Here is a 19,850-nt window from a genome sequence, read left to right as displayed (position 1 = left end):
TCTCATTGAACAAGTTTAAACCCTGTAATTTCAAAGCCAGGAACACACGTTATCAAAACATAAGAAGATGGCAAGTGTAAATGAGTCTACTATGAAGGAATATACCTTTCAGCTGTCCACGTATATAATGTCCAACACACCCAAGCTACACAGAGTACATGGCACCAACCAAGTTTAATACTTCCAGGTACTATTCAGTATGGAAAAAAAACAAAAAACAGGCTTCAACTTGGAAATGAACTCACTTTCTAAGTAAGTTCTAAGGGAAAACATAACAGGAAACAAACAGAGCTAAACCAGTCAGGGAAAAGTAAAGATCCTATCATACATCAATTACAATTCTGGCTTTAAGCAAAAGGAAAGAAATCAAAAGATGCTGACTGAGCATCCTTTTCTCTAGAGATGTATTGTGATATTCTCTTGTAAAAAGGGACCCAAAAAAAGCCTTTAAATAAACATTTCATTTTGTAAACAGAAAGGCTTGTCAGATAACTCTAAAAAAAATTGAATGGTTCTCGTTTTACTCTAATGAAAAATAAAATAAAACCTAAAATCACAGGCTCTGTGCTCACTTGGAATTTGCATAAACCAGTAATGCCTGCTTTATTTGAATAGAGAAACAACACTAACAATGTAACTTAAGAATGCACTGAATGCAATAAGTCCTTTACTGAAAAATGTGAAAATACCGCACGCTGTGAATGCTAAAATAATTAGAAATACACACATACAAAACAGCTGGCTGTGTCAGGCACCACCAACTTGCATTGTTGCTAGTATGATAAATGTCAACGCCCATGTTCAGAAACTGCCATCGCGCAACATAACCTTTGGAATTTCACAGTAGTGGTCAAACATATAAAGCTAAAGCAAAATACCAAGACCATATCTGCTTTGTGATATGAAGAGGGAAAAACTGCCTAAAACTGCCACTTTATGAAAAAATTCTACCACCCTAAATAATGAAGGAACTCAAATAAAACAACAGCAACAGCATAGAAAGGTTCTACTCTGCACCATGTTACATCCCATAACAGACTCATCCTTCCTTAATGTTACATTTGATTCTGCTGTTTAAAAACTTCCAAAATTTAATCTCTCTTAATTATCCTTCTTTAAAATTCAAAATCTAATCATTTCATACTTTTTAAGATCATTACAACTAAAAAAAAACAAGGTGGAAAGAAGACAGGGAACAAGGTAATAGTCAGCAATCTGCTACTCTCCAGAGGCTTCTGAATATGTTTTATTTGGAATATGCTTATTCAGAAAAAAATAATCTACTGAGATGACAATATATTATTCAGGTAATTGTATCTAACATATGATGCTAACTAACATTTTGATGATTAGAAAGTAAAAGGGACCCAAATATTTAGGAGCAATGACAATATTCTGTATCAACAGGCAAGGGACATTCTAGCCTCCCTATCGTCCAGCCTATAATTACACTGCAATCCGGAGTGCTGCGAAGTACAAGAGCCACTCTCTATGGCAACATGCTTCAGGTGGGGGTGGTGGTGGGCGCGGAGACAGGGCCTCAGATCTGAGAAATCATGTCTGGCTTAGTTTGCATGAAGGCTTATTTTAAATTATTATTATTTTTTTTTGCTACATTTAGTCTTACAAAGCTACTGGGTTTTGTTTATTTTCTTTTTTTCCACCTACTTCTTTCTAAGATTCTACATGGGCCAATATACACTTATATTACTAGAGTCCTACTGACTCAGAATATACTTCTAGTAAAAAAAGAGCTATATATTTGATATAGTTGAGTGTCTACCATTATAAGTGTTGACGCTGAGCATAAGCAGTCTGTGTTCAAAAATAATATTAATGACTTTGCTGTCTTGCTTTCCTTACATTATACAAATACTGAAGAATGTAAATGTCCTTGGATATCATACTACATACTACATACCATATGCTAAAAGGCAGTATTCGTTAAGAGGGAAGAATCTAAAACTATGATTCCGGGTTCAAATATCATCTCCCAAACTCACTAGCTGGACAATTGTGGGCAAGTTAGCTAAAGTCTCTGGGCCTTATTTTCCTCATTTGAAAAATGGGAATACTAGTACACACATTAAAGGATTTCTATAAGGATTCAATGACATAGTATATATAAAATGCAGAGCATAATGTCTAGAATTCAGAGCAGTAAATATCAGCTAATGTAATTATTATTAGGGTCATTCAGCTGGCCCTGCATTCATGAGATTATGACTTATACATGCATTTATACACACAAGAACATATTCACAAGTAGAGAAAACACACACACACACACACACATATATATATGTGTATATATATACATATATATATATGTATATACACACACACACACACACACACACACACACACACATACATACACTTAGAGCGAATTCTATTTGGTCATAGCCATCCAACTATCCAAAAGAAAAGAAAGCTGCAAATTTGCTGAGGCTGCTACAATTTAAAATGCTTCATGTTCAGTCAATTTTTGAAATGCTGTCTTAAGAAATTCAGCAATTACAGGGAATCTGGGCAAAATTCTGCAAGAACAGCTTTTTTCTAAATGTATTTCCAATATGAATTTGATTATTAATCTAACATTAGCATATCTTTTACATATTGTGCCATATTCTCACTGTAGCTAATTTGCTATTTGGTTATATAATATGAAATCTTAAGAAATTAATACTCTTCTAGGACATGAAGAAGCTTACAGGACAGGTTTCTTAAAACAAGGCTTAAATCCTAAGCAAGCAAGTGGCAGTTCCCATGAGCATATGCTCTACAGCAAAACAAAAACACTAACTCAAAGTTAAAAAATGTTTTAGTAATGGCAAAACATGTTCCAGTAATACGAAACATGTTCCAGTAATATGAAACCTAAATGAAGAAAGTAAAAAATAATGGGACATAACAATACATGGATTTGAATCTCTATCTTTACATTCATACACAGGGATGTTTCATAATGTACATAGTTTTTAAATCACTGCCCTTCAAAAGTATGACTTTCATTTATGATTGTATCTATGTTTCTTAAGTGCTACAAGTACCAGTATTCAGCTTTACATCCTTTGTTCTATCCCGGTTAGTATTTTATTATCTGCATCCTATTTGCTGCCTGAATGAGCCTTTTCCCAGACTTCCCTGTCATCCGTCCTTTATTTCATCAATTAAAAAGGGATCTCAACACTGAATTCAATTTTGTTCTTTGATTTAAAACATTTCACAAGACAGAAATGGCAAGCTCACCAAAGATTATTTGATGCAACACTAATTACCTTAAATACAATACCAATGAAAGGAAATACTGCAATTTCGATAATTAGTAGAGAATAGAAAAGTAATTTTAATTCAGTACAAAAATGTTGAGTTTCTTTCCTAAGTGTCCTTGTTTGAAGTAGAGGAGAAGGTACATGGAGACATTCTAAGTCTAGGAGATTGGATATGACTATTAAGAACTTTACTGGTTAGTGAGACTTAAAAAAAATTAACTTTATTTAAAAAACATGATTTCTCGGGGCGCCTGGGTGGCTCAGTCAGTTGGGCGTCCGACTTCAGCTCAGGTCATGATCTCACGGTCCGTGAGTTTTAGCCCAGCGTCGGGATCTGTGCTGACAGCTCAGAGCCTGGAGCCTGCTTCGGATTCTGTGTCTCCCTCTCTCTTTGACCCTCCCCCATTCATGCTCTGTCTCTCTCTGTCTCAAAAATAAATAAACATTAAAAAAAATAAAAAACAAACAAACACGATTTCTCTTTCCTTGTTATAAATTTATCTCTAGAATGATACTTCTCTTCCTAGACTTGGTAAGGGCCTGAAGGAGGTGAGATTGAGGGGGCTGTCACAGAAGGATCAAAACAGGAGTGCCTGGGTGACTCAGTCAGTTAAGTGTCCAACCCTTGATTTCAGCTAAGGTCATGATCCAAGGGTCATGGGATCGAACCTCATGTAGGGATCCACAATGAACATGGAGTCTGCTTAAGATTCTCTCCCTCCCTCTCTCTCTCCCTCCCTCCCTCCCTCTGCCCTGCTCAGGCTCTCTCTCCTTCTCAAAAAAAAAAAAAAAAAAAAAAAAAGGATCAAAATAAAATATGTAAGAGATGTAAGAGAAAAGCAGTTAAACAAGGGAAAGCCATGAATTTTCACATGAACAGCCACATACATAAGCTTTCCACTTACTGACAGTATTACCATCCTGCAATGTCCCCATCTAACCACGGCATCTCCTTTCCTCTTGCACACACAATTCAGAATCTGCCAGTGTGGCAGCAATAGCTAACATTTACTGAGTGACTATAACGGGTCACTCATTGTACCATGTGCTTTCAACTTCTCACCTCACTTAATCCTCAGGTCATTCCCATGTGAAAGGTACTATTATTTTCCACATTTTCTAGAGAAGAAAGTCGAGATTCAGGGAAGAAAAGTGTCTTGCCAAGAGTTGCAAGAATTCAAGCCAGGGTATCTCAAAGCCTGGAGGCCAATCTTACAACCATTCCCTCCCATCACCATCTCAGGGCAAGGATGCAGAATTCAAGACTGCTTATGTAATATCAAGATGATACTGCAAAATTAACCAAACACTCACTGATGGACATTCTTGCTCAAAGTAAGCCACAATTACTGTTTTTCTTATTTGTAACTTAATGCATCTCAGTAACAAGAAAGAAATTATCTATTTATTTTTTTACATCAGCTATCAGTTAGACATGAGACCACAGAGGCATTATTCTCAACATATGCAATGCATTTATGAACCCAGTATGTTTACTATAAACCTTACTCAAGAAAATCTTAGTATAAGTTTTTATGATTCCAAGGACATTTTCCCTCTTCTTTTTTACATCGAAGTTCTCAGCCAAGCCTCTCCTAGTTTTCAGCATAGAGTAAAATTAGTGTGAGAATATTATGGAAGTGGTTGAACGTAGGACACGTCTGTTGCTTTCTGATTGCTGTGTTCTTATCTATTTTTCTTTCTCCACATAACACCTTAAGAAGGTAGAACAAAGAACAAATGCCAGCTCTCTTACCTGTTTAAGAGCCTTTTTGGTGTGTTGTTGAAAGGAAGACACTAACTTGCTCTGCACTGCTGTGTTAGCAAGGCTTGAATCTCGAGTGGAAGATGCTTCATCAGTTACCTGCTTTGCACAAACTAGAGACACAGAGAGATAATGATATTACTAATTTGAATTCCTTTTTTTATACCCACTGTAATTAACTCACTTGGAGCTTCTCTCCAATTGAGAATGGATACCTAAAATAAAGCCAAATAGCACAGTAAAAAGAAGAGTATCTAGATTTGAGAGAAGAAATCGGTTAACAACTGTGTGGCCACAGTTTCATGTAACCTCTCTACACCTCCGTTTCCTTACCCACTAATTGATGATAATTTCTATGTCATGGGGCTGTTGTGTGGACATAAAAAAGAAAAACATAACATGTGCCTCAAGACTTGGGCAATGCATAGTATTTTTGAAGAAACAATGTAAACTAACGAAACGGTTTCAAATCTACCAACCTCCATGTTGTTCTTCAATTTACCAGCCCTCCTTCTACAGACTCTACGGCCTACTGTGACACGTTTACCTTCTCCTATGGGCCAAGACATCTACCATGGAGAAGGAAAAATAAAATCCGAGATTCTGGATGTCAATTTAAGACAACTGTGTTCAAGGAAACCGTGCCCTCTTTAGATTACCATGTACTCTGCCCACTTGTACCACAGTCAAGCTTTCCTGTCACCTATTCTACAGAGGACATTTTCTTCAAAAAGGCTGCAGAAGAGCCAATGTCTTGCTGTCATGGGTGACAAAGGCCCACATTCACTTTCTTCTCTATGATGCCTGGATTATAGCTAGAACTCTTCTTCAGTCCTCAAACCTTCCACCCGAGAGAGAAGGTCAACCACTGAGTAACTTCGGCAGCAGCACGGACGCTGGCCCTTTTCTATGCACAACAGAGGGGAAAGAGCTATTTGGAAAATCAAAGTAAGGAAGCACTGTAATTAGTGGCAGAATGGAGGCATATGTCAAAGGCAGGAGGCAAGAGGAAGTTAGATGGAAAAAAATAACTTGAGAACATATTGGAAAAGCTCAAAATATGACTTTTTAAGGGCACCAGGGTTAACATTAATCCAAGAAAATTTCCAAGGAACAGTAACTTGAGAGGATTCTGACCTGAGCTCTAGAGGCAGGTGGAGGAGTAAAAATTGTTCTAGTCAAAAATGGAAGCATATGCACGTGCATAGTGTTGAGAACACTAAAGCTGCTTTAGATAGACTCAAGCACATGCTGCCTAGAAATTAAAAATGTGGCTCATGAAAGAGAATGTTAGGAAAAAAAAGAATTAGTCAAGTTTTTTTTTAATACAGAAATTAATCAAGGTACTGATTACTAAACAAAATGAACAAGTTTTGGACCATGAAATAATTGTTAGTTATTAATGCCAAGCACTTTACATATGTGATCTCATTTCACCCTTGCCACTTCCTTGCTGCTTCCTTGCAAGATGGAAAGGCATTGTCTCTGTTTTTGAGAGAGAAAACTAGAGCTTAGAGAGGCTCAACTACTTGTCAATAGTATCACAGCCAACAAAATAGCAGAGATGGGAGCCTGGGCCAGACCCATAGTTTCCCACTTAAAATATTCGGCCTCAAAGCCCCACAACTGATGCAAAAACTTAGTGTCTAAAGAAGTTTAATTTAGTTGCATCCTGTTGAAAGTGCTGTAACAGGAAGTTAATAAGGGCAGGGAGATCAAGTCATTTAGTCACCGACATGAAAAAACATGAGAGCGAACGGCCCAGAGAGTACTAGGGTTGAAGACGCAAAAGTATTTGCCCATGGATGGAGTCAGAGAAGCCCCTGAATTAAAGATCAGGGATACCATACGACATTTTTCCTTAAAACACTCTAAACGTTGTAGTTAAGAAACATTTTATAACACTGCTTGCATGAACTATGGCTCCTAGGTTTTTCTCCCTGAAATGATCACTTAAATCTTAACACACTGCCAAATCTTACTCAAGAAAGATTAGAAATCAATCATCGGTTTACATTCCAAAGATAAATTGACTTTTATGGTGATTATACACATGGTCTTTTCGATGTTCTGAGGTCTCTATGAAGTGTAACAAACCGGGAACTGAGAGGAATGTGGCCAACAGGTCAAATGATGCCAACTACACGGGCCTCAAAGCCGAGCCACAAGCAAAGTGGGCATTAACAAATGCATTTCATTACTTCACGTTCTTAGAGTAGTATTTCCACCTAGACAAATGGAAACTTACTGATTAGTTAAAAAGGAGAACAAAACGCAGATTTTGGATTTTAGGGAATTGGATTTTAGGGAATTTATGGAAAACAGGAGAATGCTTCTGCATATTGAACATCTACACAAATTTACCAATTTGCTTATTAGGAAGTACTTTTATTCCTAAGTCTTTCAAAGGTAAACTCCAGTGAGGCAGGATCAAAAAATGACAAATTCTGGGGCACCTGGGTGCCCAACTCTTGAGTTGGATTAAGTGTCCAACTCTTGATTTCAGCTCAGGTCCTGATCTCTCGGTCATAGGATCGAGCCCCACATGCAGCTCTACACTGAGCATGCAGCCTGCTTGGAATTCTCTCTCTCCCTCTCTCTCTGTCCCTCCCAATAAAAATTTTTAATTTTTTTTAAATGACAAATACCGAATTAGTACGTATGTAATTGGAGCCTGCTATTCCCCTCATATTCTTCTGACTGCAGCAATAAGCAGTACACAGCTCTCCTTCCTGAGGATGACAGGTACCTTACAACTCACTCTATTTCTCTCTGACCTAGAAAGTCACTGAATATCATGATACCTATTTCAGTATCAGAAAATATATTGCATTGTTGGATTTAAATTCACTACTGCACTATGTCAATAGTGATTCACATGTATTTTGTGCTTCCAAAAGGAAGATTCTGTTCAACTTAAAGCCCAGAATTTCAGATGGAGGGCAGGGCGATAAAACGAAACAGCATCAAGGAATCCTACGAAGTTTTTTTCTCAAAATGACTCATTTTCCTTCCACTAAATTCTATTTTGCTCTATCTTCCAGTCCATCCTACACTCGAGAGAAGCATCATGAGGACTCCTTCCTATATAGTTTATTTCCTCCCTGATCCCCTCTTCTGGAACTTGCTCCTATCTCCTGGGACAAAACCATTTTTTCCCCTAATTATTTATTTCTAGTAACATAATTATAGAATCTTTAAAAAAGTAAATACAATAGTGGGGGCACCTGGGTGGCTCAGTCGGTTAAGCATCAGCTCAGGTCATGATCTCACGGTCCGTGAGTTTGAGCCCCACTTTGGGCTCTATGCTGACAGCTCAGAGCCTGGAGCCTGCTCCAGACTCTGTGTCTCCCTCTCTCTTTCTGACCCTCCCCTGCTCACGCTGTCTCTGTCTCTGAAAAAATGAATAAACATTTAAAAAAAATTTTTTTTAAGTAAATAAAATAGAAAATAAAATCTCTAAGTGAGTGTTCCTTTGGGTTAAAAAAACCAAATACCTTATTTTTAAGGAAAAACATCAAGAATAAAATGAACAAAGACAGGAAAGACTAAAATGCCCAATGCAGTGCATCCATAAGCTCCAAACAATGCACCTGCATGTGTGGTGTGTACGTGCCTGTGTGTGCTGTGTGTGTATATGTGTGCACTGACAAAAATAGACCCTTAGCACGCGCATATGAGGATTTTATTCATTCTTCTGCCATGTATCTGGTGAGGGTGGCTGAATCGAAAAACACTCACTAAGTAGCTGGATTGTGGAGGTTCACGCAGATTCATATTCTGACAAAACACACGGTTTTCACTTTTATTTAATTCTTGCAGCTTTCTTAATAACAGATGTGATAAATAAATAATACAGGGCTCATTTTAAACAGTTGCCTGAATATTTATATAAGGGACTGAGCCTGGCCTATGAAATACAAGCCAAAGAAAAACTAATGTTAAAGGAAGGACCAGGGGAAATCCCTTGTATGTGAAATTATAACAGAAACCAGGAAACTGAAGAATTAGGGCAGATGTTTTATCCAATAAATATCAAACACTGACAAGCAGCTTAGAAAGTGATATGTTCTTGGTATTCAAAAACGAATGCAGATTTTTTCCCCCTAACTTCACTGGCATGATCACAAAATGAATGTCAGGATTTATACCTCAAAACCCTCCAAGACTGCCTGCCCTTCCCATAGGTGGAAAAACCAAAGACAAGAAGACATTTTTTTAAAAGGTACAGAAGTATTATTTCTGTCTACGATTTGCTTGGCTGCCAAAACTAGGCAAAGCCAAAGACATACTTAAATGCTCATCTGCTAGCTTTAAATTCAAACAGGTAATGAGATTATCAGTATTTGTTTGTCAACCACTTCCAATCTCACTAACACTCACATTCCCAAAGCCCTCATTCAAAATATTCTACTTAGAAGGCTCAGGAGCAAAGAGAAAGGGAGGATTACAGGTCATCATGAAACAGTCCTGAAGGCTGGAGCAACTGGTGACTGGCCAGCAAGACTGGATTTCTGACTCTAGAGTCTCCATGCTGTCCTCCTCTCTCCCCTTTGTCATTCACCATTCAACTTGAAGATGAAATTGAATAGAAAATACGGGTTAGGGCTCCTATTTTTAAAGCTGTGTGACAGAGAGAAGGTATAGGACATTCTCCCCACAATGTAATTACTAATCCACTGAAAAGGGTACAGGAGGGCTTCGACCTTTAAACCGAGACCTAAAGAAGGGAGAAAACAGAATGCAACCTTGACTTTGTCTCTCTTTCTAGTTTCACATCTTGTCTGCCTCCCCAACTCCCATCGTCTCGGATCCAGCCAACTGAGACCCTGTGGTATTTCCTGAACACAGTGACTTGCTGTATTTACTGTGCTTGCTCTAATCATTCGTCATTCGAATCCCCTTCTCCATCTCTTCGCCTAGCAAATTCACCTTGGCAGACCAAACTCAAACAGCTTCCCCCAAAGCCTTCCTGACTGTGCCAGTCTCCGAGGTAGGCTTACTCCTCCTTCTTCCATGTTTCCTTGGAACTTAGTGTATGAATTCATGGCATTCACCGCAACTGGTGCTTCTGCCTGCCTCACCAGCCACAGCTTCAGCAACTCAGGACTTACTTATGTGCAAAGACAGGCACAGAGCAGTTGATCTATAAAAGTTTATTACACTAAACTGTGAAATTTGATTTTCATTATATTTATCTAAAGTATCTATTTTTAATGTTAACTTTCAATTACGGCTTTTTAAATTTTTAATGTTTGTTTATTTTTGACAGAGAGACAGACAGAGCATGAGCAGGGGAGGGGCAGAGAGAGAGAGAGGGAGACACAGAATGTGAAGCAGGCTCCAGGCTCTGAGCTGTCAGCACAGAGCCCGACGTGGGGCTCGAACTCACAGACCGTGAGATCATGACCTGAGCCGAAGTCAGACGCTCAACCGACTGAGCCACCCAGGCACCCCCAATTATGGCTTTTAATAAGAATTCGTGAATGGGGATGTCAGCAAAGTACAGTTTATTGTTATGGAAAAGCATATACAAGAAGTGAATTTTTTTTTTTTTTAATCTTAGGAAACTGTTTGTAATTATCCTAAAGTCAATTAGGGAAAATATGAAAACCAAACCACAAAACATCCTATGAAGGTCAGTGGAAAGTCACATGACCTGCCATTCAATGCAGATAAACTCCCTTCTGCCATCCTTACTTGTTGCCTTATTTTAAAAGGAAAGTCAGTTTGGAGGTTTTGCATAGTGGAATAAAAATAAAGATAATTTAAAAGTCAAAATTAGAAATCACAATGCTTACTTAAAATGGCAGAGCTATAGGAGGGCAGAACTACAACACAGACCAGGATCTGTGCACAATATAGTCACTGCAACAAAGATATTAATTGCTGTATCCCACTAAACCACACAGTAAGTAATAGGCTATCAGAGGTAACTGGTGTTTGAAGATCTAACTCAGGCAGGAAGAAGAGCAGCCTTTGATCCATTCCATTTCTATCAGTTCTCCCTCCAATTACTCCCTTTCAATTTTCTGATCAAACTAGATGCTCTCAAATCAAAACAGTTTTCTGTAGAAATAATCCTGCTATACACTATAAGCTTAATACAGGTTTTATAAATAAACAATTTAAATTGAAGAGCACAGAGTATGTTAGGGATAACACAGTGACACATGGTTAGAATTCAATCACATTTCAAAAGAGAACGAAGTCTTAGAGGAAGCTTATTTATGAATCATTCATTTGGTCGCAAAACTTTTACTGAACACCTTCACGCCAAGCGCTGTTTAAAATGCAGGGGGAAAGCAGTGAATAAAACCCAACACCTGACTTTGAGATGATAAAGCTTTTTAAAAATGTATTTTTTCTAAGAACAAGGATATAAAAATATTAATTCTATGTGAGGAAAACCAAGTGTACGAAAACCTACCAGTGATAACTAAAATTTGTTCTGAAAGATCGGTAAGTAAATAATTCAAAAGTATCCCCACATGACAAATAATAAAAAAAGCTTATGTTTGGATTATGTGTGTTTTATGTATCGTACTTACATTTGAAATTGTTCATATCAGACGTTCCAGATATACATGGCAACAAAATACATGCCAAAAACTTTTAAATGACTTAATGATGACCAGGCAAATCCATTTGACCCCCAAATCACATCCATTTGACTCCATTTCTTTCAGAGAAAAGGTAATTCCTTAATTATTTTTGGATCCAGACTAAGGAGAACTCCCCTCTCTAAAAGCATTCCTTATTGCAAGATGGGTATAGATATCTGGATTTAAACAACTTCCCTCGTTGCAATAAAAGACAAAACTCAAAGTGTATGAGTTGCCAAGAAAGGCCAGCAATTAAATAGAGAAACACTAGCAATAAAATAAAGGAAACAGCAATTTTTCCCTAAGAAAATTTCAAAGGAGAAATTGTCTACTAAACACTGTAGGTATTGATACTTGATAATATTTGCACTATCATCTATGAGTAAGATATAGCTAATATAACTGAAATTTTTACTGTATCATTAGCTCAAAAATGCCCTCTCTTTAGTCAGAAGAGGTTTGCAGAAAAGGGAGCAAAATAAAACAAAGGGAATGGTGAATCATATGATAATAACGCTAGCAATGTCTATCAGTGACAACACGCTCCAACAAGATGTAATCAGGCTGATATCATAGGCTGTAAGTGATGCTCCTCTGATATTATGGAACTGGACAGACGGCAATTTCATTGCAATGTCTGTAAATGGTTCACAGATATTTCGGTTTGCCCTGGACACGACACTGAAGCTCCACAGGTAACTAGGAGGAACATTTGCGCACTGAAGGTACAACTATGGGAATCCCTTCTATGGGCACTCAATTTATCACCAGAGCCTTTCAGTTACACTAATATCTCTGGATATCCATAAAAAAATATCCCTTTATAGTCAAAAGAGAAACTCAAACTAGAAATAAGGATTTAATAGGAAAAGCACTTCTATAGGTACTAGCCTTTCACCACCTAATCCATTCCTACCACAGAACCAATATAAATTCCTTTCTCAGAATTAGGGAGAATAATAACACAATGAGCTGCCTGAATGGGGGGGAAACAGTAGAAGCTATTTCTTTTACACTACACAACACCTGTGATCTTCTACACTGTATAAGGTTCTTGAAACATCTACACAGAAATACAGCAAAATCCACTTAGGAAATGAGAAATATCAAGAAGCAGGCAGGGAGAATATCATTAAAACGTTGGTACAGGTCAAGGGTAAATGTTTCCTTCACTCGTGGGCATCACGACTAAGTACTTTATACTTTGACACATAAAAGATAACTCCAGTACACAATAAAAAGGGAGCTAGATAAGGCACCGAGGTGGTTTGCTGAGAAATGGTTATACACTGTTGCTTTAAAAAGGAGAGAATGGATAATCTGGCATCAATGAAAAAAAGTGCTTTACTCTTTAAAGAATAGGTGCTTTGTTCCTATATACTAATTATAAACTAATAAATCAGATAGAAGCTTCACTAGTTAATATGAGTAACTGAGGGAATACCTTTAATTCTGGTTTTATTTGAGAGGGAGTTTGCTTTTATTATGAGATCATACTCTCTTTCCAATCTTTATATTATGAAATACTTTTCTCATAGCATGAGAAAAGAAGGGAAAAGTACACTTAAATGGGTCATTTTATCTGCACTTAGAAAACTTCCTTTTCTTCCATGACTCTAGGCTATTAAAAGTGACCAAAATCCATTTATACAGGAACAAAGTCCACAGTTCAAGGGGAAGTATGTAACAAAAAGAAGTCCCTAATGGGTAAAAGAAATGAAAAATAGTATCCATAAGTAATGTTTAAAAGAGCTGGGATAAGTTATTTGGAGGAGATGAAGGGGGTGGGGTCTAGATGATGCTCAGCTGTTCTCCATCACCAGAGAGTTAAAAAAACAACAGGGAATGAGTTTAATTAAAAGCAAAAAAAAAAAAAAAAAAAAAAAAAAAAAAAAAAAAAAATCAGCATAAGGAAAAAATTCTTGACTCTAAAGCTTATCAACAAAGAGACAAATATAAAGGAGACTGAGAGATTCCTATCCCTCTGGACACTTACTATTAGAATAATGTCTAATTGAATTGACTGGTTTAAGTCAAATGCTGGCTTGAGAGCCAGGCTGCATGAACTCGAAGTCATGAATGCTGTGGGTTGGGATGAGAGAAGGAAGAATAAGAAAGAGGAGGCAGAGGAGCCTTGATATCCTGCCAATGGTCATTTCTGACTGTGAAGAGTATTCTCTTTCCCCCATATTTCCTTCCATACGTAACTAAAACAATATAATTTTCATATACTTAAGTTTCTCTAGGCCACCAATGTAGAACAGGTGTCTCCAAGAGCTAACAAAGCTGTTGAGGAAAAAGAAATGTGAAAGAGAAGACCAATTAGCTTAACCTAAGAAAAGCAGGAGACCTGGTCCAGTCATTGAAAGCGTCATCTGCAAGATTCCCTCATCTGCCAGATTCATTCTAGGAATGGCTGTCAGGTAGAAATTAATCATGAACACAGAGGCTATCCTATGTAAAACCACACAGGAGCAATCACAGACTAGCTACTGAAAAATCTCCAGCAAGACCAGACCAATACCACCACAAGGAAAAAGACACCACTTACATTAGCAAAATCTTCCAAAGTTGCTCAAGACACTGCCTTCACAGCTCCACCGTCCCCTCATTTTCTTCTCCCCAACCCCTTATATAAAATTGTCACTGATAAACTGTCAGTGTGACTGCTCCCTGAGGGCACCTACAGCTTCATTAGTACACTTCTCACTTCCTCCAGGAAGCTCCTCATCTGTATGTAATTGATGTCTCAACAGAGATCCTATCCACACACTTCAGGCCATCTTAAAGCACTTTTCACTTCTGAAAAAAGACCCCTTAAACTGTGGCCTCTGAGCCAACGAAAACAAAGAGTGAGCTGAATAATGTTTCATTAAGTTAACACAACTCTGCCAAGAATCATACAATCAGAAACCCACTTATAAAGCTGGCCATAAAGAATAATGAAAAAAGACCATATAAAATTCTTCAAATGTTGGAATCATTATTTACCCTGGGATCTAAGGGCTAAAACATAGGATATATGTTCTCTATAATTTTTCTCCTAAATAGAGACTTTTAAAATACTAATTCCCCTGCTAGAGTGCTGCTTCCTCCCTGAAAGCCATTAGGGTTAATAACAAGCAGAACCTTTTTTGATCTCTGTGGATGAAAATTGTACATTCTCCAGTTTTTTCCTTTTAAATAGTAGGATGGTTGCTTTTGATTTTAAACATGCAATATAAATTAGGGCCACGAAAAGAGAAATTCATTTTTTTCTTGTTAATAACAAGTTATAAATAGAAGGTGAAGAGAGTGAAGGCTCTGTAGTGATACGATCATTTCATATAAAATATGTATGGGTTCTGCAGCCAGCAATGCACTGTAAGTCAACTTAATATGTGTGAGCAAACTCATGATATACCAATGTATTATCCTCAGAAAACAACTCAGACACAAATATACCCATAAATCTCTGACTAAAATAGCCCATAAAATTCAAAATATTTTCTTTGGGTGACATAGATCTATACTTATATTGGCATAAATGGTCATGGGTTGTCAACAAAGATGTATCAAGTGATTCACCTAAATCACTCTTCAATCTCTATAGCTAAAGCCTGTAAAATCTGAAGAGTTTACCTTCTTGAGTCTGCATGTCTAATTCTTATGAACTTGACAAACTGTTTAGTAGGAGTCAAAGAAACGTAACTATAGTTCTGTGTCTTGTAAATTCTATAATCGATAATATACCACTTTTGCCACTCTGTAAAATTTTCAACAGAACTTTAAAACAAAATACCTTGGCAAAAGATCACCCATTTAATAAGAATGTTTCTCTGGCCAACTGACTGCAAGAGGAGGACTAAAGCATTACTGTTATTATCTCAAATCTAAAGATTCAAATATTACTGACTGGAATCAAGCTGCTAAGATTTCTTATTACCACTTTTTGTAAGGGCTTTTTAAAACAAATACAAATTTAAAATATATTAAAAATACTTAAAAAATATTTCTCTGCTTACCCCCTTTAATGGTGCAGTGGATGTCAGTTGATCTTTATTCATTTGAAATAACTCTATAATAGCTTATTCTCTGGATTGCCACAAGGCGATGTTACCGATTGATAGTTATTATTCACATCAACACTTCCGGCTCTTTCATCCCAAAGGAGGAATGAGAGAGGAGAAGAAAAAAACCAGATGGTGGGACCCTCCCCTTTCCCTCCCCCTCTCCCCTCTGCCCTGGCTCCCAGGTCCACACATCCCCACCTTCACTCTCTGATTATATTTTCAAAGTATATTTGTACAGCTGTAAGAAGTGCAGAACTTGCATCCATTCTAACTTCTGGTTCAAATATGTATTAGAAACAGATTCAGCAAGGAAACCACCTGAGCTGGCTCAGGACTTTACTATCAATTTGTAAGAAATCATGTGATACCCTACTCCTTAATTTGGATAAGCCAGGGGTTCCTCTTTGTCAAATTCTCAAGTCTATAATCAGAATAGATTTAAACAAATGTTGGAAAAGCAAACTGTAGCAATGACTCCTGGCCGTTAGTGTTCCTTGTGATTCCAAGAGAGTTCACAGTGGTTACAGCCTGGCTTTTGGTGTCACATACATCTACCTGGCTTACCACTTGGATGAGATATTTAACATACCTAAGTTTGTCTTCTCACAGGTGAAAGAAAGAGAGAGAGAGAGAGAGAGAGAGAGAGAGAGAAAGAAAGAAAGAAAAAAAGATTCCTTTCCTTCCAAGAAAGAAAGAAAGAAAGAAAGATTCCTTTCCTTCCAAGCAAGGAAGGAAGGAAGAGAAAAATAAAAGTAACAGAGCCTAGAAAGACTAATTATCTCCTAAGAATGTTGTGAGGGTTAAACCATATACATGTAAACAACTTACAGAGGCTGGGTCTTAGAGGCATTCATATTTTCAATATCTAGGTCTGGCAAGGTTCGTGGGATATAAACAGAAGAATATGGTATTTACGTGGATAGGAAATATAGTTATCCTAAAAGAAGCATTTGTGGTTTGCCATAAGATGCAAAAGTGTAAAAGTCAAGGAATATTCAAGGAAATAAGCTGTTTACTGTCCGTTCAGTGATTCCCCAAAGCAATTTCTCTAATGCAACTTCAAAGGAGAAACCAGAAAATCTAGTCTCGGTCACATTAGCTGGAGATGTGTGGGTATGTGTTATTGTGTGAAGTACCTATCCACATTTCAAATTAGGGGAATTTACTCATCCTGCTTTGTTTTGGTTATTGGCTGAGTGCTCTCACCCTGTCTCCACCCCTTTCCAGCCGCTAAAACCCTCCCACTGTTTCTTCTGAAATTCCGAATTAGTCATTTAGCAAAATCTCCCATTAACCTCCATCTCTTCTCAGAATATTCCACTCACATCTTGGATCTACAACAAAACCCGACTCTCTCCAGTGAACACTGCCACTTTCCCTGGAAGCCTCTCAGGCAGAAGTCCCTCACTTTTCCATACATCTTGTACTACTGGGACTGGAGATGGGATAGGTGGTCTCTGTTTCCCCTTGCTGCTTATTAGACGCCTCCAGCATGCTATCTCACTCCATGAGACCATAGTAACAACTACCGCTCCTTCCTGCACTCATCTACCAACTCCTGGGTTACCCCTCTTCATGTTTTGAAGATTTTAACTCCTAAATGTCACACCCTTTCAGTGCTAGTTCTAACATAATTGCCTGTTTCAATATCCACACAGATGATTCTCTAATACTTTACACCTGGGCTACCACCAGCCTCTACGTCTTTGTGCAAATAAGAAAAAGCAACATTTCCTCCAAGGAGACCCAGCTCCATCCCATAGCACTAGGCTGAGCAAACAGAGGGCTGCTGAATTTCAGCCACTGATAATGGTCCCTTCAGTCAGGCCACTCTGAAGAGGGCGCACACTGCCTAACCATTCATGACAGCCTTAAACCTAGCCCCCTTCTTTCTTTCCTCTCATCTCAGACATAAATTCCATAATATCGTCCTAACCTCAATTTCGTGCATTCCACTCACATCACCTATCCTTCTAACTCATTTTCTCTAGAACACCAAATCAAACAATCTTATAAGGCCAATCTCTTCATCCATTTAATAGATCCCATTTCCTCTCATCTAATCAAGCACACGGTCACAGGTCACCTTCCTCATTATCAAATTCTCCTCAACTGGATTCTCCTCATCCTCATCCAGTTGAGGATATCAACTCAATATCCTCATTATCTAGAATAATTAGAATTATTCTAATATTTATCTCTCATTTTAAAAAAAACTTTATTTTTTAAAAAAATGTATTTATTTATTTTGAGAGAAGGGGGAAAGGGCAGAGAGAAAGGGAGAGAAAATCCCAGCAGGCTCTGCACTGCGGGTCTCAAACTCACAAACTGTGGGATCATGACCCGAGCCAAAACCAAGAGCTGGACACTCAACTGGCTGAGTCACCCAGGTGCCCCAAAACAACTTTCTTTTGATTCCACTTTCCCTTCTAGCCATTTTCCCATTTCACACCTTCCCTTTATCTCAAAAATCCTTGAAAGAATCATCTTTTGGGGACTCCAATTTCTGTCCTCCTATTCTCTTGAAACCACTCCACTCAGGCTTGCAGTCTCAGCAGTGGACAGAAATTGTCATTGCCAAGTTCATCACCAACCTCACAAAGCTAAATCCAATGGTTATTCTCAGTCTTCACTATAAGCTGATCCATCAAAAGCATTTGGCACATTTAAGGTGCTTCCTCCCCAGAAACACTTTCTTCTCTTGGTTTCCAGGACAGACATGTTCTTCTATCCATTTATCTTTAGTCGCATTTGTTGTAATTATTTCCTATAATTTCTCCAAGTTCTTAAAATTCAAGTGCCCGTGAGCTCAGTCTTTGGGCTTCTTCTCTCTTCTATCTGCCTTCAGTTCTTTGGTGATCTCATCTGTTTATGATCTTTGAATATCATCTATAAACTGACCACTTTTACACGTGTATCTCCAGCAAGATCTTCCCCATGAATCCACGACTGATAAATCCAATTATTTAACACATCCACCTGGGTGTTGAAAATGAAGGTCATACTTAATATGTCCCAAACTGAGTTCCCTATCAACAATTCTGTCTCCTAAACTAATTCTCTTGCAGATTTTCCATCTAAGTTGAAGATAATGCTAATTCTTCTACCTGCTCACACTCAAATTTGGGGGTTATCTCCAGCTCCTTTCTTTATGTCACAGCCATACTAATTTTAGCAGCTGCTGTTAGATCTAGCTTCGTATATATCCAGAATCCAATCACTTTCCAGCATATCCACTGCTACTCTTTTTATTCAAACTCTTATCTGATTATGGCAAAAGCTTTCTAACTGGTCTCTGGTTTTTGTCCTTGTTCCCCTATATATATATATATATATATATATATATATATATATATATATATATATATATATATATTTGTAATTAGTGCTCCTGCTATACTTTAGCTTCTGCTAAAATCTATGTGAGCTCCTTGTCTCTCTAGCTCAAAACCCTACAAGAGTTGAACATCTAATTCAAAGCAAAAGGCAAGATCAAGGCACCATAATATCTGGCCCCATAACTTCTCTAACTTTGTATCTTACCATCCTCTCCTTTGCTCACCCTGGCCTCCAACCACACTAGGCTCTTGATGTTTTTGGAATATTCCAGGAACTCTCCTGCTTCAAGGCCTCTGTAATTGCTGCTTCTTCACCTAGAACTCTTCATCCTTAGATACCTGCTGCCTTCCTTATTCCCCTCAGATCTTTCTCAAATGTGCCCCTTTCTTTGACTCTTATCTCATTTATTTTGCCCCATATCACTTTTTTGGAACTGAAGAAGCTATACATTTTACATACTTATTTTGCTTAATGTCTGTATCTCTACCCATCTAAGACCCAGGGGAGGTCTCTTTTTGTTCTTGTTTTTACTGCTGTAACTGCAGTGTTGAAAATAGTACAGGACACATAGAAGCTCAATAGTTTGAGAGAGAGGGAGAGAGGGAAACACAAGTGCCCATTGAAGCCAGTAGTGCAACAAGAGGGATAATCCAGTAAGATTCCCCTTCATCTTTCTGAAGGAGAACAGTTTGCTCCATCTAGCAGCCCCTCCAGAAGGCCAAAAGTTGCTGTGCATCTCTGCCTTGTTCTCTCTGTAACCACAAGGCCCCGTCAAAATTCACAGTACTACCACAACGATAGCATGGGGGTGAGG

At 38.0% G+C, this 19,850-nt stretch overlaps 1 protein-coding gene across 2 annotated transcripts in view; it reads right to left on the bottom strand.

Moving 5' to 3' along the window:
- The window catches only part of ASXL3 (ASXL transcriptional regulator 3), a 175,880-nt gene that overhangs the window by 86,384 nt on the left and 69,646 nt on the right, over nt 1-19,850 (bottom strand). For both annotated transcript variants that reach the window (XM_042911003.1, XM_042911004.1), the window contains exon 6: nt 5,032-5,153. In XM_042911003.1, the coding sequence (XP_042766937.1) occupies nt 5,032-5,153 (122 nt within the window). The remainder of the gene's footprint in view (nt 1-5,031; nt 5,154-19,850) is intronic.

The sequence above is a fragment of the Panthera leo genome, chromosome D3 (assembly GCF_018350215.1).
Source record: "Panthera leo isolate Ple1 chromosome D3, P.leo_Ple1_pat1.1, whole genome shotgun sequence".
NCBI classification, from domain to species: Eukaryota; Metazoa; Chordata; class Mammalia; order Carnivora; family Felidae; genus Panthera; species Panthera leo.
Note: the sequence above shows the minus strand (reverse complement) of the source record. Positions and strands in the feature narration are given on the sequence as shown.